This window comes from Bos taurus, chromosome 22 (assembly GCF_002263795.3).
Source record: "Bos taurus isolate L1 Dominette 01449 registration number 42190680 breed Hereford chromosome 22, ARS-UCD2.0, whole genome shotgun sequence".
NCBI lineage: Eukaryota > Metazoa > Chordata > Mammalia > Artiodactyla > Bovidae > Bos > Bos taurus.
Window position 1 is genome coordinate 38,429,496 of NC_037349.1, and position 20,076 is coordinate 38,449,571.

At 43.5% G+C, this 20,076-nt stretch overlaps 1 protein-coding gene across 19 annotated transcripts in view; it reads left to right on the forward strand.

Annotated features, from left to right (window-relative positions):
- The first annotated feature begins 782 nt into the window (after positions 1–782).
- The window catches only part of CADPS (calcium dependent secretion activator), a 471,511-nt gene continuing 452,217 nt past the window's right edge, over positions 783–20,076 (forward strand). For 5 of the 19 annotated variants that reach the window (XM_059879760.1, XM_024982857.2, XM_024982864.2 and 2 more), the window contains exon 1: positions 784–1,943. In XM_059879760.1, coding sequence (XP_059735743.1) covers positions 1,500–1,943 — 444 coding nt within the window. In that variant the 5' untranslated portion in view covers positions 784–1,499. 19 annotated transcript variants of the gene reach the window in all.

Below are 20,076 nucleotides of genomic sequence, written 5' to 3' on the forward strand. Positions count from 1 at the left end.
CATGGTAAATTTTAAAATACATAAAGACAGATGTGATATAAACTTTAAATTCACAGTACACTTCAACAATAACTCCCACGAGTATCCACGAGTAATGGAGTATTGAAAACACATACATGGGGTGAGGGAAGGCCAAGAGAGGTCTCTATATAGTCTAAGATCAAAAGGTGAAGAGTGTTGGTTTGTTTTCAATCCATCTGTGGGTCGCTGATTAGATTCAGCACGCTGGCCAGCTCCCCCGTGCGCTGGGTTTATTGGCTTAAGTGAAAGGAGCCGGGGGAAGGAAGGCACCATCTGCTGCTTTGAATTAATAGATAACGGAGGAGCAGGAAGGAAGACGGTGCTACAGAGTCAACGCATTCGATGTTGCTGCACTCAGTTATTAGAGTATCCTTGTCTGATTTTGGGGTCCCCAACCCTCCACCCAGATACTCAGCGAGCCAGAATGGAGGAAGGGCTGAGCAACAAAAAAACCTTCTATTTCCATGGTAGGCTCACCTCAGCATAAAGTATTACCAGTTCTTGGAACTGAAGAATGCAGAGTAGGCAGGGGCGGGGGTTCTACTTAAAGAGTTGAGCTGCATGGTGGATACATCAATCCGCTCAAAATCTTTTCTTTACGGTTGGGTGTATGTAAAGTAAACTGCTGGCATTGGAGTTTACACAGGTGGGACAAACAGGCTGTTTGGTGAGGAAAATGTGAGGAAAGCTGGTTATAGGAAATAGCCTTTCTTTTGTGTATAACATCTCGCCGACTTCATCTCAGTGAGATCTCTGAAGTTAGTGTGTCCAACAGCTGACAAAAAGTCTGCTTTTGTCAACTATTCGCTGACAAAAAGTCATCAATGATTGATTTATTTCCTCCTCTCCCAAGAACTTTTTGTTCGCGGGACGGGGAGAGAGATTGAAACCAGGAGGGCTGGGCATCAAGGAGGAAATCAGCCACAACGGGGTGGGAGTGAGGAGGACGGGAAAGCATTGGGATCACTACGGAAGCTCTGAGACTTTGGGGACGCTCCGCGCTCTTCCGGATCCAGTCCGCTGCAGCCGCCCTTTATGCTGCGGACACGGGAGAGTTAAGCCAATAAACACGTAAGCGCCGCTCCCTCCCCAATCGGCAAGATGCCTCTTCGGCTCTAGGCTGCATCGACAGCTTGCAACACTCGGCATCTTTTCTGGAGGCGCCTCCTTCAGCGGCTGCAGATGGCATCCTGCTGTGGGCTCGGGGCTCTCAATTGACTCCCTCCTTTGCCCACTTTGGGTCCACGGACGCACCTCTCCCCTCCCCTCCTCCTCCTGGGTCAGAGCCTAGCTCTCGAACGCCGGGCGGAGGAAGCAGTCTCCGCGGCCGAGGCTGAGGCTGAGCAGCAGCGCGCTTGCTCCCTGATTTGGGGAGAAGCGGCCATCCGGGAGAGCCGACCCCCAGCTGCCTTCAGCGCCCCCCACCTTTTGCACCCCAAGCCAGGGGCTCCAGGGACCCCCCCTCCCCAAGCGCCACCATGCTGGACCCTTCATCCAGCGAAGAGGAATCGGATGAGATCGTGGAGGAGGAGAGCGGCAAGGAGGTGCTCGGCTCTGCAGCGTCCGGCGCGCGCCTGTCTCCCAGCCGCACCAGCGAGGGCTCGGGCGGCGGCGCCGGGCTGGGGGGCGGCGGCGGGGTCGGCGCCGGGGCCGGGATGGGCGCCGGCGGCGGCGGGGGCAGCGGCGCGAGCAGCGGCGGCGGGGCCGGGGGGCTGCAGCCTAGCAGCCGCGCCGGTGGCGGCCGACCCTCCAGCCCTAGCCCGTCGGTGGTGAGCGAGAAAGAGAAGGAGGAGTTGGAGCGGCTGCAGAAGGAAGAAGAGGAGAGGAAGAAGAGGCTGCAGCTCTATGTGTTCGTGATGCGCTGCATCGCCTACCCCTTCAACGCCAAGCAACCCACCGACATGGCTCGCCGGCAGCAGAAGGTAGGTGCGCCTGGGAGGCCCAGAGAGTAGCGCCGGGACGTTGCCAGGCGGGCGGGGCGAACAATGGGAGCTGGCGGCGCAGCTGGCGAGGAGGAGCTGGAGGAGGAGGAGACCGCGCCCTGGGGAAGGGGGTTACAAGGCCCCCCTCTCCGCGGCCAGGCCTCGCCTAGCCCAGCTCGGAGCGCACCAGGAGCTGCCCAGGACCAGCAAGGGTCCTGGAGCGCAGCACCCTGTGCCTGGGCCTCCCTGCTGGGGAGTGAGGCGGGCAAGTTCTGCTTTGTGGCCCGGGAGGTTTGGAGAGTGACTCGCAGCCGGCGGCTCCCATAGAGGCCTGGCTCGCTTGCCGGGCTCTCAGCACTCTCGAGCGGCCGGCGGCTGCGCTCAACTCCCGGCCCGCCCTCCTGGGCGTGCGCAGGGCGGGCAGGGGCGCCCTGTAGGTGGGGGCGCCGGTACGGAGCAAGTGAAGCGCCTCCGAGCCGCGCTCAGGCTAACCCCGGCAGAGAGCCACCGCAGGGGCAGGCGGGAGAAAGCAAACCCAGAAGGCGAAGCTTCCCATGACACTGCGAAGGGCACCCTCCTCCCTCCACCCGGGTCAGATGATCACAGATTAGGGTCGACTTGGGGGTCCTCGGGACACCGCTTCACTCTGGCTGGGCTTCCTTCCAATGTCCCTTGCCCTTGCTCACTCACCCCAGAACAGGGGCAGTCACACCTGCTCCTTTTCCGTGGGTCAGCCCCTCTGTCTTCCTCTCTTTGACACCCTTCTTTTCCCAAGGTGACTTCGCCGCCACCTTCCGGCTCTCCTAGGCCCTCCAAGCCCTGCCACTACTAGCTTGATAAAGTGCAGCTGGAAAAAGCCTTGCAATTATAAGCATCAAAAAGCTTTTTGTGTCTGAGGTTGGGGTAAGGCTAAGACGGTTCCGGGCTGCCTTTGATGTGAAAAAAGTGCCTATTTCTATCAGCTGTTCTCCAGCCAGAGAAAGGAGGGATTAGTTAATGCAGGTCGAGGGCGGTGGACCAGAAGAGGAGTCGGGTACTCATCTGGAGTGAGTTGTGAAGCAAGTTAGCATCCCATTCTGTCTTTTTAGATGAGTCTGCCACAGCTGAACTAACAGAGAAGTCAGTGAAGCCCCCAGAGGGGCGGTATGAGGGGCGGTTAAAGCCAGCTCTAACCCCCTCAGAGGTTACTGAGACCAGTTTCTTAAAATAGAGAATTTCTGGGTTGTTGCCATTTAAGACTGATTTATATGTTGCCTGGAGTAGAGTGTTAGGTTTTCCTATATTTATCCAGCCTTATCTTGAGTTAGCACAGATTTCTCTGTTTGTTTTGCATGTGTATGTACACAAACCACCCAGAAGTGATGATTTATTTCAGCTATCACAAGCTTGGTTATCAGTTTTATTAAAGATAAAATTGATTTCCTGGTTGAGAAAGAACAGGTGGGCTACACACTCCTTGCTTAATCCCCCCTGCCCAACCCCCTCATCAGTGGTTCCTTGCTTTTTCCATGTGTATTTTGAACTATCCTAGAGCAAAAGTATTTTCAGAACCGTAAAAGTTTTTGGATAGTCTTTTAAGGTTGAGGCTTGGGTTCACAGGGCCTGGTACTTCAAGCTTCAGGTTGAAATTATTTCGGTAATTGTGTCTTTATAGCAGGGGAAATTCCATTTCCAAAATCTCTCCCATTAATAATGGCACCCACTAAAGAAGTCCTGTTCCTTTGTCAATGAAAAGCTGTTGTCACTTAAAGAAAAGTTAAGAAACAAACTTCCCTTTATCAGTCAAAAGGCTCTCTAGCTCTGTCCTTCAAATACAGGCTGAAATCCAGCACCAGAATGGGAAAAGAAATCCATTCTCGTAAAGACCCAGGTCTTCTAAACAGAAGCTTCAGCCACCTGAGAAAGAGCGTCAGGAGACTGGTTTTTCTGATCTGATCTGGTATGTTTTACCCAGATCCATTCAAAGCTGTGGTTGAGGGATAAGTAAGGTGTGTTTTTACACATGACCTTAATATCAGAGGGACTCCAGGACAGATTGATAACACTGGCATTTGGTCAAACTATTTTTAGTTGTTGCAGCAGACTAAATACATATCCCGGCAAAGCTGCCTCCTGGCTGTTGTCTATATTGGTACGCTGAATATCTCTCTCTTTATTACAAAAAAAAACAAGCTTTCCCCAATACTATATCTTTGTGTTTGGTGCCTTTTTGGGGGAAAAAAAAAAAAAAAAAGTGTTCTGTTATTTTTCTCTAAGTAGAAAGCATGAACTTTGTTGTTTTTTTTTTTTTTAAGGAGCCATCATTGAAAGTAAAAGTTTGCATAATCATGGAGGCCAAACTTAAAGCAGAGAAATAAGATTGAATTAGTCTTGGAGAAATAAAAACTAGGTGTAAAGTACACATGAGTTTGTAGAAAAGAAATGGATGAACTAGAAAAAGAGGAAAAATGATGTAGAGAAAGTGAATAGAGTGATAAGGGCTGGGGCAGAGAGAACTGCTTATGAAAAGCAGTTGCTAAATTGGGGGAAAGGAAAGATCATATTGTCAAATCACTGTGCTGTATACCTTAAAGTTACACAGTGTTGTATGTCAATTATATCCCAATAAAGTTGGGGTGGAGGAAGACCATATTATACAGAGTTTAATAAACTTTAGGAAACCAACTAGTTTACTTGATAATAGTAACATAGGCTCCTGTTTTTTAAGTACTTGCCGAGGGCAGGGCACTTACTTTAAGTCACTTTTTAAAAATGGACTTCTTTCAAGGAGAATCTTAGATTTACTGAAAAGTTGAGAAAATAGTATAGAAAGTTCCCTTACAACCCAGACAGTTTTCCTCTATAATTATCTTTTAGTAGTATGGGTACTCGGAGAAGGCAATGGCACCCCACTCCAGTACTCTTGCCTGGAAAATCCCATGGATGGAGGAGCCTGGTGGGCTGCAATCCATGGGGTCACTAAGACTCGGACACGACTGAGCGACTTCCCTTTCACTTTTCACTTTCATGCATTGGAGAAGGAAATGGCAACCCACTCCAGTGTTCTTGCCTGGAGAGTCCCAGGGATGGGGGAGCCTTGTGGGCTGCCATCTATGGGGTTGCACAGAGTCGGACATGACTGAAGCGACTTAGCAGTAGCAGTTAGCAGTATGGGTACTTGTTGTACAATTAAAGAACCAATAGCTATACCTTGTTTACTAAAATCTGTCATTTATTTAAATGTCCTTTGTTTTACCTAACTACCTATTTCCATTCTTAGATCATTTTATGTTCTTCTCATCATTAACAATGTAGGAATTATGAAGAGAACTTAAAATGATCTAAGAACAGAAATAGGAAGTTAGGTAGAAACTAAGGACATTTAAATACACCATAGATTTTAGTTAGTAGTAATGCAAGGGTGACCATCCCCATCTTTAGAAAAGAAACCTGAGACTCAGTGAGGTTTTCTAATTTGCCTAAAGCACTATGTAGACAGATGAGAGAGTGGGAATTTCGGCATGGAGTTCTCTGATTTCAAATCCTATCTTCTTAATATGCAACACTGGCCAGAAGTATTCTAAATGAAAAATAGAAGGCTAGCATCCTGACAACATGTCTAGTGTACTTCTTGACTCAGGATTATTTCTATTTGAGTTGAGAGAGACCTGCCCCTTCCACTTTGAACACCTATCCAAAAAAATCAACATGGGGAAAACAATCCTTTAAGTACTAATTTCATAAAGAGTACGAAGGAGGGAAAGGGCTTCCCTGGTAGCTCAGCTGGTAAAAAAAGCCATCTGCAATGTAGGAGACCCTGGTTCGATCTCTGGGTTGGGAAGATCACTTGGAGAAGGGAACGGCTACCCACTCCAGTATTCTTGCCTGGAGAATCCCATGGACAGAGGAGTCTGGCAGGCTACAGTCCATGGGATCACAAAGAGTCGGGCATGACTGAGTGACTTCCACTCACTCACTCATGAAGGAGAGAGACGGTGGCTTGTAAATCTGAACAGCAGACTGTTGTCAGTCTTTCTATATACTTTGAGCTGGAAAAAAAAAATTTTTTTTTTGGCTCAAAAGAACAATTGGGAAGGAACAGAGGGAAAAGATGTCATTGCTGGATCATTCTGATAGTTAATTACTTAGGCTTCACTTTTACTGGGAAAGAGAATGCCTAGGTTTTCAAACAGTCTTTCCAGTTAAAAGAAGGGATTTGAAACAAACTATGTGAAAATATTGTCAGCGAATAAGGTCATGTGCCTGATGTACAGTGAAGTCAAATAAACCAAATGTCAGAGTTTAGAGCAGAGAAAGGTTTATTGCAGGACCAGCCAAAGAGAACCAGTGGCTCAAGCTCAAAACCCCTGAGCTCCCCAATGGCTTTGGAAAAGATTTTCATAGGCAGAATTTAGGGTGAAGGCTGCAGACTGTGTGACTTTCCTCTGATTGGTTGGTGACAAGTTAACAGGGTGGTGCTCTGGGAATCTTGCCTCAGCCTGAAGTTGCCATTCCCCCCCTGGGTGGGGGCTTTAGTTCTCTAAAAGAACTCAAAGATAGTGTTGCCTGCGTGTGTGCTCAGTCGTGTCTGACTCTTTGAGACCCTGTAGAGTGTAGCTTGCCAAGCTCCTCTGTTCACTGGATTTCCCAGGCAAGAATACTGGAGTGGGTTGCCATTTCCTTCTCCAGGGGATCTTCCTGGATGAGGAGTCGAACCCACAGCTCCTTCATTGGCAAGCAGATTCTTTACCACTGAGCCATCCTATCGATATATTTTGAGGAGGAACCAGTACCTGTGACCCAAAGCTCCATTGTTTCTTGACTGCAGCTCCCTTGTCTCTGCATCCCCTCCCTTTTCTGATTAGCACGGGTTTGAACCTGCTCTTTGGAACACAGGGGAGGTCCTGGAGGTTACATAAAGTCTATTTCCTACAAAAAAGAAATAGGTGAACACAGAAAGGATTTATACCCAGAAACTGCACAGGGTCTAGCTAAATTTCAATATGTTATCATTTGTAGGTATATTTTCCTTGTACTACTGTAAATCTAAATATAGCATGTTGGTAATGATAATTTATGACCACAACAAAAACCAAGTCATCAGGCTGTCACAATGTATGTTTTAGCAGCTGATAAATGATAATTTGAAAAACAGTTCTGAGCTTTTTTTTCCCTTTTTTGTCAGAATGCTAGAGTGAATACCTAGAAGCCAGCATGACAGAGTTACACCATATGTTTCTAAATCACGTAGTAATGGTGATGAGTGGCTGCCTCATGTGAACTACCTACTTATAGATGTTCCTGAGGGAATGTAAAAGCAGGCACTGTAAACAATTCTGTGTAATGTGTAAGTTGACATGACCTGTTTTTGTTTTAACTTGGCTAGGAACTGTTTGTAATGCCTGGATTACAGATGTCCAGAATGAATTATGAGTGCATATGTAGGTGTGTATACATATGTCTGTATGTATTGTGTGTGTGCTCAGTCATGTCCAACTCTGCAACCTGATGAACTGTAGCCTGCCAGGCTCTTCTGTCCTTGAAAGTTTCCAGACAAGAATACTGGAGTGGGTTGCCATTTCCTACTACAGGAGGTCTTTCTGACCCAGGGATCGAACTCATCTCTTTTTCGTCTCCTGCGTTGATAGGTGGATTCTTTACCACTGCATCACCTGTGTTCACATACACGCACAGGCACATCACATACACATAAATACACATCATGGCATCACCAATGCAATGGACATGAACTTGGGCAAACTTCGGGAGATGGTGAGGGATAGGGAGGCCTGGCATGCTGCCATCCATGGGGTTGAAAGACTTGAACACAACTGGGCAACTAAACACCACCACCACCTGTAGGTACTGGGTTGGCCAAAAGTTCTTTCAAGTTTTTCTGTACCATCTTATAGAAAACTTGAAAGGAACTTTTGGCCAACCCAATATATGATAAGAGAAATGGGCAATGCTAAAGTTGTATCTTTTCTATATGAATTCCTCATTCAAGAGGACTTGAACTTACAACACATTTGGTCTAGTCATCAAGTTACTCATTTCCATGTGATTCAGCTTATATTTTGCTCTAAAATTATGGCTAAAGTTGAGTCACTGTTAGCCAGAGAAATTCCATCTTTATTCATTAACTTCTTTGACTTTGTTGTTCAGTTATGACTCAAAAGCCCATAACTTTCATAAAATTTAAGACCAAGTGCTAGGTTACTAAATATGTCTGAGTGTGTGTGTATTTTAAATCAATAGTGGTGATTCATTCATTCAGATATGCTTTGAGGCACTTAGGTTACTCTTCAAATATCTGAAGGGTTGCATTGTTAATGCAACATACAATTTGCATTTTAAAAATTAAAATATTTTCACCTTTTGAGAAAACTGGAAAAGACTCTGATGCTGGGAGGGGTTGGGGGCAGGAGAAGAAGGGGACGACAGAGGATGAGATGGCTGGATGGCATCACTGACTCGATGGATGTGAGTCTGAGTGAACTCTGGGAGTTGGTGATGGACAGGGAGGCCTGGCATGCTGCGATTCATGGGGTTGCAAAGAGTTGGACATGACTGAGCGACTGAACTGAACTGAAATGACTGTTCAAACAGGATTCCTTCAAAAAGAATTATGTTTTTCTCTTCTTCAGGAAAAGAATTGAATTCTTTAAATCAGCTTTTTGGCATTTTCCCCCAGTCCCCAATCTTCTTGGTGCAATGGGCAGGAACTGTTATGCACTGGTACTAGAAAAGACATTTTGGAGATACAGAAAACCAAAAAAGTAATAAGAGAAGTTCTTGCCTCATTACACACTTGGAATAGCCTTTTGCTTCTCTAAAACTGGACTGAACAACAAAGGAAATTAAATCTTTCATTCCTTAAAAACCATACTGTGAAAAGTGGTAAAAGTCAAATAATTCCAAGGTCTTTTTCCTTCAAAAGCAAACTTAATACATAACCATAGGCTGTTACATTAAAATATAGCCAGTATTTGGGGCCAAGTGTTTATACAACTTAAGTTGGAATCATCAGGGGTGTTTTACTTACTTAGACCAAGTTCTAAGAAAGACCAGTTATTCATTGCACCAAATATTTTCCCAGGCTTTGTGAAGAACTGGAAGATAGTTGTGAGGTATGATTCTGGATTGGGGAGTTTCTGTTCTAGTTTGGAAAACGTCAGATAAATTGAGAATAAGGTAATGTTTAATTGTAAGATGCTGCCGAAGAATTGATGCTTTTGAACTGTGGTGTTGGAGAAGACTCTTGAGAGTCCCTTGGGCTGCAAGGAGATCCAACCAGTCCATCCTAAAGGAGGTCAGTCCTGGGTGTTCATTGGAAGGATTGATGCTGAAGCTGAAACTCCAATACTTTGGCCACCTGATGTGAAGAGCTGACTGATTGGAAAAGACCCTGATGCTGGAAAGATTGAGGGCAGGAGGAGAAGGGGACGACAGAGGATGAGATGGCTGGATGGCATCATCGACTCAATGGACATGGGTTTGGGTGGACTCCGGGAGTTGGTGATGGACAGGGAAGCCTGGCGTGCTGCGGTTCATGGGGTTGCAAAGAGTCGGACATGACTTAGCAACTGAACTGGAACTGGACTGGGTTACAGATACTAAAGTAGGAGAAGGGGAGAGAGAGTACGCACCTGTGTGTGCACGCACATGCACACATACAGGATTCGATATAGTAGTAGTAAAAATCTTCATGGGGGAAGTAGACTAGGGTGAGTGATAGCAAAAACTCCGCCTCTGTGCACTGGTGCCAAATCAAATCTCAGAGACAGAGTTCGGGGTGAAGTAGAAAGGAATCGATTTATTGCTTTTCCCAGCAAGGGGACACAGTGGACTTGTCCCCTTCAAAACTGCATATTCCAACCTGGAGGAATTTGATGAGTTTTATAGCAGTGGTTCAAGGATGTGGTTGCTGATAAAGAACAGGGTGTGTGCAGGGTGTTAATCTGGCCTCAGGTGATCTCCTGACCTTTTCTCTGGAATGAAGATTGTTTCATCAAGTAGTTAACATCTTCCATTTATTGTGAGGTTCTGTTTCTGTAGAAGAGCTGAAAGATATTGTTCTGTATATCCTTTGAGGCAGGCTCCTGTCCCAAGGCTACACTATTGTTTCTTGACTGGTCCTCCTTTGTATCTGCATCCCATCCCTTCCTTGATTAGAACTTTACCCCTTGGAACTCAGGGAGGATCATGGAGGCTGAAGCCTGTTTCGTACAAACAAGAAAGGGGGTGCACTTTGCATGGGACAGGGAGCTGGACACAGAAAGCCTTCTGTGTCCAGGACCCCATGGGATCCTGCTCAGTTTCACCAGGTCTTAAAAATTTTGCATGATTTGTGTAACCATAAGGAAAGGCAGGTATTCCAGTTAGGAGAAAAGCATGATGTAGGAGGATTGTGGAAGAGAGTGACTTTCTGGGATTAATCATCCCATTCTTTTGGTTCTAAATAACAGAAACCCAACTGAAGTGGCTACATCAATAGGAAAATAAGGGGACAGGAGAGGTTTATTGGTGTGTGTAATTTAAAAATCCAGTGCAAGGTGAAGTCATGGCTGGATCTAGGAGTTCAAATGACTTCCTTAACAATGAAGAAAGCTGGTTGATGAGAAGAAAGGTTATGTATTGAAACCTGTGTTTGAGCTTAAACTCTACCACTAATAAACCACCGATTGCAGGAAAATCATTGTCTGTCTTTGGGATAATTTCTACATCTGCCTTATGAAGAGAGGATAGGGAACCCTCAAATAATCTCTACTGTCACCTTTGTATATAATATTTGATATATAATAGTTGGTATTTCTTTCTGGGCAATGAGGTCACTCATTATCAAGACATAATTTCATTCAAATTTGTATTTGGTATGTTTTGACATTATAAAATAAGGCATTGTCTTCAAAGAATTTGAGAAGAAGTTAGAGTTCACTTTGTGTTTTTCGTTGAGGAGATTAAATCTTAAAAGATTACAAGGCTACAGACCATGCAAGAGATTCAGTTTATGGGATGAAATGGACTGAAAGGCTATTTTTGTCTACAGTATATTTTTTCAAAATTTTGAATTTGTTCTCAACATTTAAAACAGTCAAGATATTACATGTAAAAATTTGTGTTTCTGGCTCCTCTTATAACTGGAAAATATAGCAAAGCTGAGCTGAGTTTTTAATGAATCTGCAAAAAGCAACAGAAATAAGACTATCAGTCTTCACTTAACTAATGGAATGTTAATCACTTTAAATAAATAAAGTATGCTTGTGCTAAAAGGAAAATCATAGACATTTGATTGGTAGGACAGCAGCAATCTGGTTCTTTCCAACACTGTCTCTTCTTGCCATTGCTGCTCTAATATTGATGGTCTGACCCTTGCCTCTGTAATGCATCCAGGAAAAAGACCTAGAATTTGGAGCTCTGTGTTACCTGTCTCTGGCAGGTGTTTCTCCGTTGGGATCAGATTTATAGTTTCTGCAGAATTGGAGGGCTGACAGTCAGAATTACCTTATTATTTTTTCATTTGTCCATCCAAGCATGTGAAAGAATTACTTCTCTGTTGTTAGCAGGCAAAGAAAAGGTGATGGAAGTCAGTCAGTGATTTAAAGCCTGGCCGTTGCTTTTGATATATGATGTATAGGGCAGGAAAGAGCATAGATTCTGAAAGCTGAATGCCTATGTTTGCTCTTCTGGATATACCCCAAGCAGGCTCTGTGATTTGGGGCAACTTACTTAAACACTCTGTGGCTCAGTTTACTCATCAGTAAAGTAGGAATAGTAATGGCGTCTCCATCATTAAGTTCTTGTGAAAAGTGAGTGAGCTAATATAGTAAAGCTCTTAGAACAATGCCTGGCATGTGGTGAGTAGTACATAAGTGTTCTTCTTATCGCTAATTTGATGTGTACAATTTCGTGTTTTGTTTTTTTCTTTAATCTGTGAAAGGACTGTATGTGAAGTGCTGCCCATAGTATGCCTTATATTCAGTATTGCTATAATCCTCATGATCATTATCCTTATTGATGTGATAAGTAGACCCAGGAATAAATGGTTACCATTACAGCATCGTCTATAGAGTAGATGAGGTTGAGAGTACAATACATCGCTATTGGAAAGCACGGAGGGTAAGCCAATTATTCCATGTTTTCAAAATAATTTATGTTGTAGAAACATACCATCAATTGTCTCCCTAGTCTGGTTTATTTATACCAACAACTGACAAATTTCTAGATCTGTTATAGAGGAAAGTTTTCTTTCAAAGACCATAATCAATTAGGAATTTCTCATAGTGACCGAATCTCAGTTGAACTTAAATCACCAGGTGTGAAGTGAAAATCGCTCATTCGTGTCTGACTCTTTGCAATTCCATGGACTGTAGCCTACCAGGCTTCTCCGTCCATGGGATTTTCCAGGCAAGGGCACTGGAGTGGGTTGCCATTTCCTTCTCCAGGGGATCTTCCCAACCCAGGAATTGAACCCGGGTCTCCTACATTGCAGACAGACGCTGAATCACCATAGGGTGTGTTTAAGTGGCCAGATCGTAAGCCAAGTTGAGAACTAACATATTGGGCATATGTCTTATTTGACTTAATTCTTTCTGAGGGGGAAAAAAAAATAATGAGTAGTCAGCAGTACTAGAGAAAGTTAGGCTGTTGAAAATATTCAATCTCAATATTGTCAGAATTACATAATAGAATCCAAGTTCTACATATTTAGATGTAAGTAAATATGCTTCTTTTCCATCTTTTATGGGATTTTGGCTCTACTTTCTCTGTCATTGTATGCTGTCCAAAGTCCTTTTTGAGTACAGTTAGCATGTAAATAAATAATGACTCTAGTGTTTTTGCATATTGGATGAGGTAATAAGAATATAAGATGGGTGTGAAATGTCTGTAAAGTAAAACTGCTTAGGTGTGGATTTTCCTGATGCTTTTCACTAATCAAAGGGAAAATTATCTTTGCTAAGCCATTTCTTTCATTTAAACAAGCAGAGTAAGCATCTGAGAGTCTTGAAAAATAAATTGAATCATCAGGCCTCCAAATGTTTCAAGATTCTGGCTATCCTAGAATTGAGATACTGAATAAACTGATAATATATTGATGTCCTCTGTAGCCTATGGGAGGAAAATATCAGCCTGTGTTTTTCACGACCATTTCATGAAGTAGGAAAGTTCTCAGATAACTTTGCAGTTAACTTCTTTTTTTAATCACTAAGTTTTGGGGGAGCATAGGCTAAGTTTCAAACCCTCTAGAGGCTATACTGCTTTTAGAAAGACAATGGGATTTTGGCAAATGTGCTCAGTGCTACAGAGAAGCTACTATGTGACTGAAGAAAGCAAAGGGAAAACGTTGAAAAATCTTGCAAATAATTATGCCTTCTGTTGCCCATGCAGAACAGCCTTTTGGTGTGGATGGTAGGCATAGAGTTGTTTAAGCAAATGAGTTAAAATATATCTTGAACATCTCCTTTGGTTATTTTTCTGACAAGTACAGCAACTGTTGTCTATAAGGCAGCGAATGTCACAACATACTGTGTTCAAAACAGCTCTTGGGGGCTCTTCCATATTCAATTTTTGTTTGTTATACATCATCAGACGGCATTGTTTTGTACCACTTCTACATACAAGAAATTCACTAAATCCTGCAGGCAAAATATGGAAAGACATTTCAGACAACCTTCCTGGTTTCTAAGAACCTATCAATCTGTTTGAGATGTTGAAGTACATCAGCAAGGAACAGAGCTCATAATGTAAGGCAGTATATGGTGAGCATCTGAATCTTAAGTATTAGTGTTTTTCACATCTCCATCTTTGACTCTCTTTATGGCTTGATTATGTCTCCCCAAAAATCCATATGTTGAAATCCTAACCTGCAGTATCTCATAGTGGGACCTTATTTGGAAATAAGGTCTTTGTAGATGTAATTAGTTAAGATGAAGTCATTGTTGTTGTTCAGTCACCAAGTCGTGTCTGACTCTGTGATGCCATGAACTGCAGAAGGCCAGAGTTCCCTAAGTTTCCATCTCCCTCAGTTTGCTCAAACTCATGTCCATTGAGTCAGTGATGCCGTCCAACCATTTCGTCCTCTGTTGCCCCTTTCTCCTCCTGCCCTCAATCTTTCCAAGCATCAGGGTCTTTCCAGTCAATCAGCTCTTCGCATCAGGTGGCCAAAGTATTAGAGTTTCAGCTTCAGCATTGAATATTCAGGGTTGATTTCCTTTAGGATGGACTGGTTGGGTCTCCTTGCTGTCCAAGGGACTCTCAAGAGTCTTTTCCAACACCACAGTTTGAAAGCATCAATTCTTCAGCACCCAGCCTTCTCCATGGTCCAATTCTCACATCCATACATGACTACTGGGAAAACGATAGCTTTGACTGTACGGACCTTTGTCGGCAAAGTGATGTCTCTGCTTTTTAATACACTGTCTAAAGTTTGTAATAGCTTTTCTTCTAAGGAGCAAGCGCCTTTTAATTTTGTGGCAGCACTCACCATCCGCAGTGATTTTGGAGCCCAAGAAAATGAAATCTGACACTGTTACTTTTTACCCATCAATTTGCCATTAAATAATGAGACCAAATGCCATGATCTTTGTCTTTTGAATGTTGAGTTTTAAGCCAGCTTAAAACTTAAAACTTAGAGTGGACCCTAATCCATGATGACTGGTATCCTTATTGAATGGGGAAATTTGGACATAGAGGAAGTACACAGGGAGAACACCATGTGAAGAGGAAGACAGAGATCGGAGTGACTCTTCTACAGGCAAGGAACACCAAGGATGGCCAGAAGCTAGGGTACAGGCATGAAGTATGTTCTTCACTGAGTGCTCAGAAGACTCTGACCCTGCCAACAGCTATAAGATGGTAAATTTCTGTTATTTAAGCCACCTTGCCACTGATGATCTCTACACTTCCATTCTCAAATCTGGAGCTCCAGGACACACCTCTCACCAAATGTCTAATCCATACATCAGTGTTGCTGAAGGGGTGGTCTCACACTGGCGCAGTTAGTCAGTGCTTTGTCACAGGTCCACGAGGAGATAAGGAACTTGCACTAGAATGTAAATCAGCTCACTGCTTTCTTCAAGAAAGTCTTGCTGCAAAAATTTGTCAGCTGAACTGAACTGATGCATGATGAAGTTGATGTATTGTTTCCAGTACTAGCACTTTATCTTGGTGCAGACCAATAATGAGCAGTTCACAAATGGCACAGACCTACACATTACACTTGGAAGAGCACTGACTTCCATCACACCTCCCCTAGGATATCCTCAGACTAGTCAACAGTTGAATGTCTCACCAAGACTCTTTGCAGCTCTATTTTCTAACTCAGGATAAATTAATTTTCTTAGAGTTCTGGTGTACAGTCCTATTGCTGCTGCATAACCAAACTATTCAAGGCTGAAGCACATAACTTCATCCTATTGATGTTCCAGTTAATAAATTTTCATCTCTTTCTCCTTCACCTTTATCACTGGTGCTGTGCTTTGGACCCTCATGATGATTTGCGTGGACTTTTACAATAACATTTATTCCTTCTGCTTGCTTGCTTGTCCTCGTTCCATTCAGAGTGGTCATTCTGAAGCACACCTAATCATGTCCTTTTCCTGCTTAGAATGCTTCTGCAACTTTCCTTTGCCTATACAGGATCCATTCTGAACTCACTTGCATGGCATAACTGGATCCTCCCTTCCCATCCAGCCTCAACTCCTGCAATTCTGTGTACACCCTTGGCTTCAGCCTATATTAACAATTATTGACAGGGGATATTTGCAGAAACTAACACCATGGCTGTAAAATGTCTCCAGTCAATAATGTGTTGAGCCCTTAACATCCCTGCATTGTTGCATGCTCTTTTGTGATACTGTGTCTTTTGTACACGCTCTTCTTCTAGCTTAAAAGGCCCTTCCCATTTTGCCCATCACACTCCTAGGTAGATGATGGCATCTAGGCATTAAAAACAGGAACAAATAGTGACTATTTATTGGATGTTTACCCTGTATACTCACTGTTCTATAAATTTATAAGGTTGTATCTCATTTATTCCTGATAAGATAGATACTGTTCCTCTTAACCTTACAATGAGGAAACCGGGAGGCAGAGTAGTTGAGAAACTTGTCTTAGGTCACACATTTAGTAAGAGGTAGAGCTGGATTGGGCCCAGACGGTCTGACTCTGGTCAGAGCTCTTAACCTTGTGCTATTTTAATCATATTATGGCACTGGGCACATCTTACTTCAGTGGGTACCTGTTTCTCTCACCTGATGCTACAGAAATTTCATTTAGTATCCCCCAGTGTCTGGTAGATGTGCATACCCATAATAGATGCTCAGCAAATACTTAAAACATGAATTTATGATTGTTGAATTCATGGGTGTTTAGAGTAGTACACTTTCTCTACCATTTATAGCAAGTTTGCTAAGGTAATCCTGTTTATTCTTTAAAACAACCTTTTTGCATAGGAGGAGTATGTATCCTATAACCCTGTTTTGGAGTGGGAGGGGAGGTCCAAAGATGTCCTACTGGTTGGACAGGACCATAGAACACCAATCTGGGCCTCCTGAATGCATCTAGGGTTCTTTCACCACAGAGTCGAACTTAGGGTCACCCTAAGTACAAACTGGAGAAGGCAATGGCACTCCACTCCAATACTCTTGCCTGGAAAATTCCATGGATGGAGGAGCCTGGTAGGCTGCAGTCCATGGGGTCGCTAGGAGTCGGACACGACTGAGCGACTTCACTTTCACTTTTCACTTTCATGCATTGGAGAAGGAAATGGCAGCCCACTCCAGTGTTCTTGCCTGGAGAATCCCAGGGACAGGGGAGCCTGGTGGGCTGCTGTCTCTGGGGTCGCACGCAGTCGGACACGACTGAAGCGACTTAGCAGCAGCAGCAAGTACAAACTGGGCCAATACAGACTTTGGAGCATCAGTGTGATTTTTGACTCATACTTTTAGAAAGTTTCATGGCAAATACATTAAATGTACCTCACATCCAGCATGCACTCATCTTTTTTGATTATGAAATAATAAAATTTTATTTTAAGTTTTTGAAACTCTTTGTATGAGGTTAACACATGACTATGATTTCTCAGGAATCATAGTATCTTCATAGGAACTCTGGAAAACTGAAAAAAAAAATTACCAATTGTTTTTCATTGTAGCAGTATTTTATGAGCTCTAAATTTAACCAGTCCTGTGGCCATTTCTGGCCAACTCAGCAGTGGTCACAGGACTGGAAAAGGTCAGTTTTCATTCCAATCCCAAAGAAAGGCAATGCCAAAGAATGCTCAAACTACTGTGCAATTGCACTCATCTTACACACTAGTAAAGTAATGCTGAAAATTCTCCAAGCCAGGCTTCAACAGTACGTGAACCATGAACTTCCAGATGTTCAAGCTGGTTTTAGAAAAGGCAGAGGAACCAGAGAGCAAATTGCCAACATCCACTGGATTACCAGAAAAACATCTATTTCTGCCTTATTGACTATGCCAAAAGCTTTGACTGTGTAGATCACCACAAACTGGAAAATTCTGAAAGTGATGGGAATACCAGACCACCTGACCTGCCTCTTGAGAAATCTGTATGCAGGTGAGGAAGCAACAATTAGAACTGGACATGGAACAACAGACTGGTTCCAAATAGGAAAAGGAGTTCGTCAAGGCTGTATATTGTCACCCTGCTTATTTAACTTATATGCAGAGTACATCATGAGAAAAGCTGGACTGGATGAAGCACAAGCTGGAATCAAGATTGCCAGTAGAAATATCAATAACCTCAGATATGCAGATGACACCACCCTTATGGCAGAAAGCGAGGAAGAACTAAAGAGCCTCTTGATGAAAGAGGAGAGTGAAAAAGTTGGCTTAAAACTCAACATTCAGAAAACTAAGATCATGGCATCCAGTCTCATCACTTCATGGCAAATAGATGGGGAAACAGTGGAAACTGTGACAGGCTATTTTTTTGGGCTCCCAAATCACTGCAGATGGTGACTGCAGCCATGAAATTGAAAGACGCTTACTCCTTGGAAGGAAAGTTATAACCAACCTAGATAAGCATATTAAAAAGCAGAGACATTACTTTTTCAACAAAGGTCCATCTAGTCAAGGCTGTGGTTTTTCCAGTCATCATGTATGGATGTGAGAGTTGGACTATAAAGAAAGCTGAGCACCGAAGAATTGTTGCTTTTGAACTGTGGTGTTGGGAAAGACTCTTGTGAGTCCCTTGGACTGCAAGGAGATCCAACCAGTCCATCCTAAAAGAAATCAGTCCTGAATATTCATTGGAAGGACTGATGCTGAAGCTGAAACTTCACTACTTTGGCCACCTGATGTGAAGAACTGACTCATTTGAAAAGACCCTGATGCTGGGAAAGATTGAGGGCAGGAAGAGAAGGGGATGACAGAGGATGTGACGGTTGGATGGTATCACTGACTCCATGAGCATGAGTTTGAGTGGACTCCAGGAGTTGGTGATGGACAAGGAGGCCTGGTATGCTGTGATTCATGGGGTCGCAAAGAGTTGGACATGATTGAGCAACTGAACCTAACTGAAATTTAACCATGAATGAGGTTGACAGACATTTGGAGGCGGAAATTTAACTAAACATTTATTAATTTAAATTTTCCATTTTGGTTTTACGTTGGAGGCAATACGTTTCCTTTGAGGTCTATTCTCATGTCTCCCCATATTCAAATACTGGGGTGAAGTGGCTTTCCAAGTGACACTAGTGGTAAAGAACTCACCTGGCAACGCAGGAGATTCAAAAGATAAAGGGTTCGATCCCTAGTTCAGGAAGATCCTTGGGAGTAGAAAATGGCAACCTGCTCTAATGTTCTTGCCTGGAAAATTCCACTGACGGAGGAACCTGGTGGGCCTCAGTCTATGGGGCTGCAAAGAATTGGACACGACTGAGCAACTGAGAGGTTCTGGTAATAAAGAAGGATTGTATTTTCCATTTGTCATTATCTGTGTGGATAACTCTCCTCCAAGATAGGTGACTTTGGTCCAAGTTACGATTTAGGTATTGCTGGGTCACCAGATTCTTACATCATCTAGGCTTTGGAATACTACCAGAGAATTAATTAATTACCAGAGAATCAGAGTGGGCTTCCTGGAGGAGGTTGCAGTGCACCTGAGGAATAGGTAGTATTTGAATATGGGGAGACATGAGAATAGATATTCTAGCAGGGAGCATGAGCTAAGACACATAAGCCTCAGAAAGCGAGAACAGACAGTACGTACAAGGTGTAAGGTTGAAAAGGTAGCCTGGGACCATGTGGTGGTAAACTCTGAACACTAGTAGTCTTTGTGTGTTCTTTAGTTGATAGGCAGCCTAGAGCCCATTACAGGTAATGCAGACATCTGAGCAGTTGCCAAATGGAGGGTGATTGGCCTTAGGCTTCTCTTAACATGATAAATTTTCCTATAAGACAGTTGAAAATTCAGATGTTCCGAGGAATAATGTCAGCACAAGCAGAATGTCTTATTTGCAAAAGACATGATTGCTCAAGCATTTTTCCATGGCCAGGTTAGAAATAGCTTCCCATGAGCTTTGACAGTGGACCCACATCATTTGCCAGCTTTCCTGTTTGCCTGGCAATGGAGAAAAGAGGAGGATTTCTTTCTACTATCTACTTGCCACAGGCAGCCTAGTACTGTTGTATATTATGTATACACAGTACCACTGTATATTATGATTCAGCATTATAGACCTTCAGAGGAAACAGACACTGGTTATGATTTGTACTTGTTTTATTTTATTAAGAGGCCCACTTCCCCCACCCCACCCCCACCCCACTGAAGCAGTAGTTCTAAACAACTGTCAATCTGTTGCTGGATCCAAAGAGCTTTTCCTATTTTTCCTTCCATTTCTCCAAGCTGTCTTTTAGTCAGTATTCGATTAGGATTTGAGTCATAAGGCTATGTTGAACTCTTTACAGGGGGGCAAGACATAGTCACCTAATCTCACCTCTGTTTATAGAAGACCATCCATTTTCATTAAAGAAATAAATGTAGATATGCTGCAGCATAAGTTAAATATTATGCTAAATGAAGTATCTGTTTACTGCTTCAGTTCAGTTCAGTTGCTCAGTCGTGTCCGACTTTGCAACCCCATGGACTGCAGCACGCCAGGCCTCCCTGTCCATCACCAACTCCTG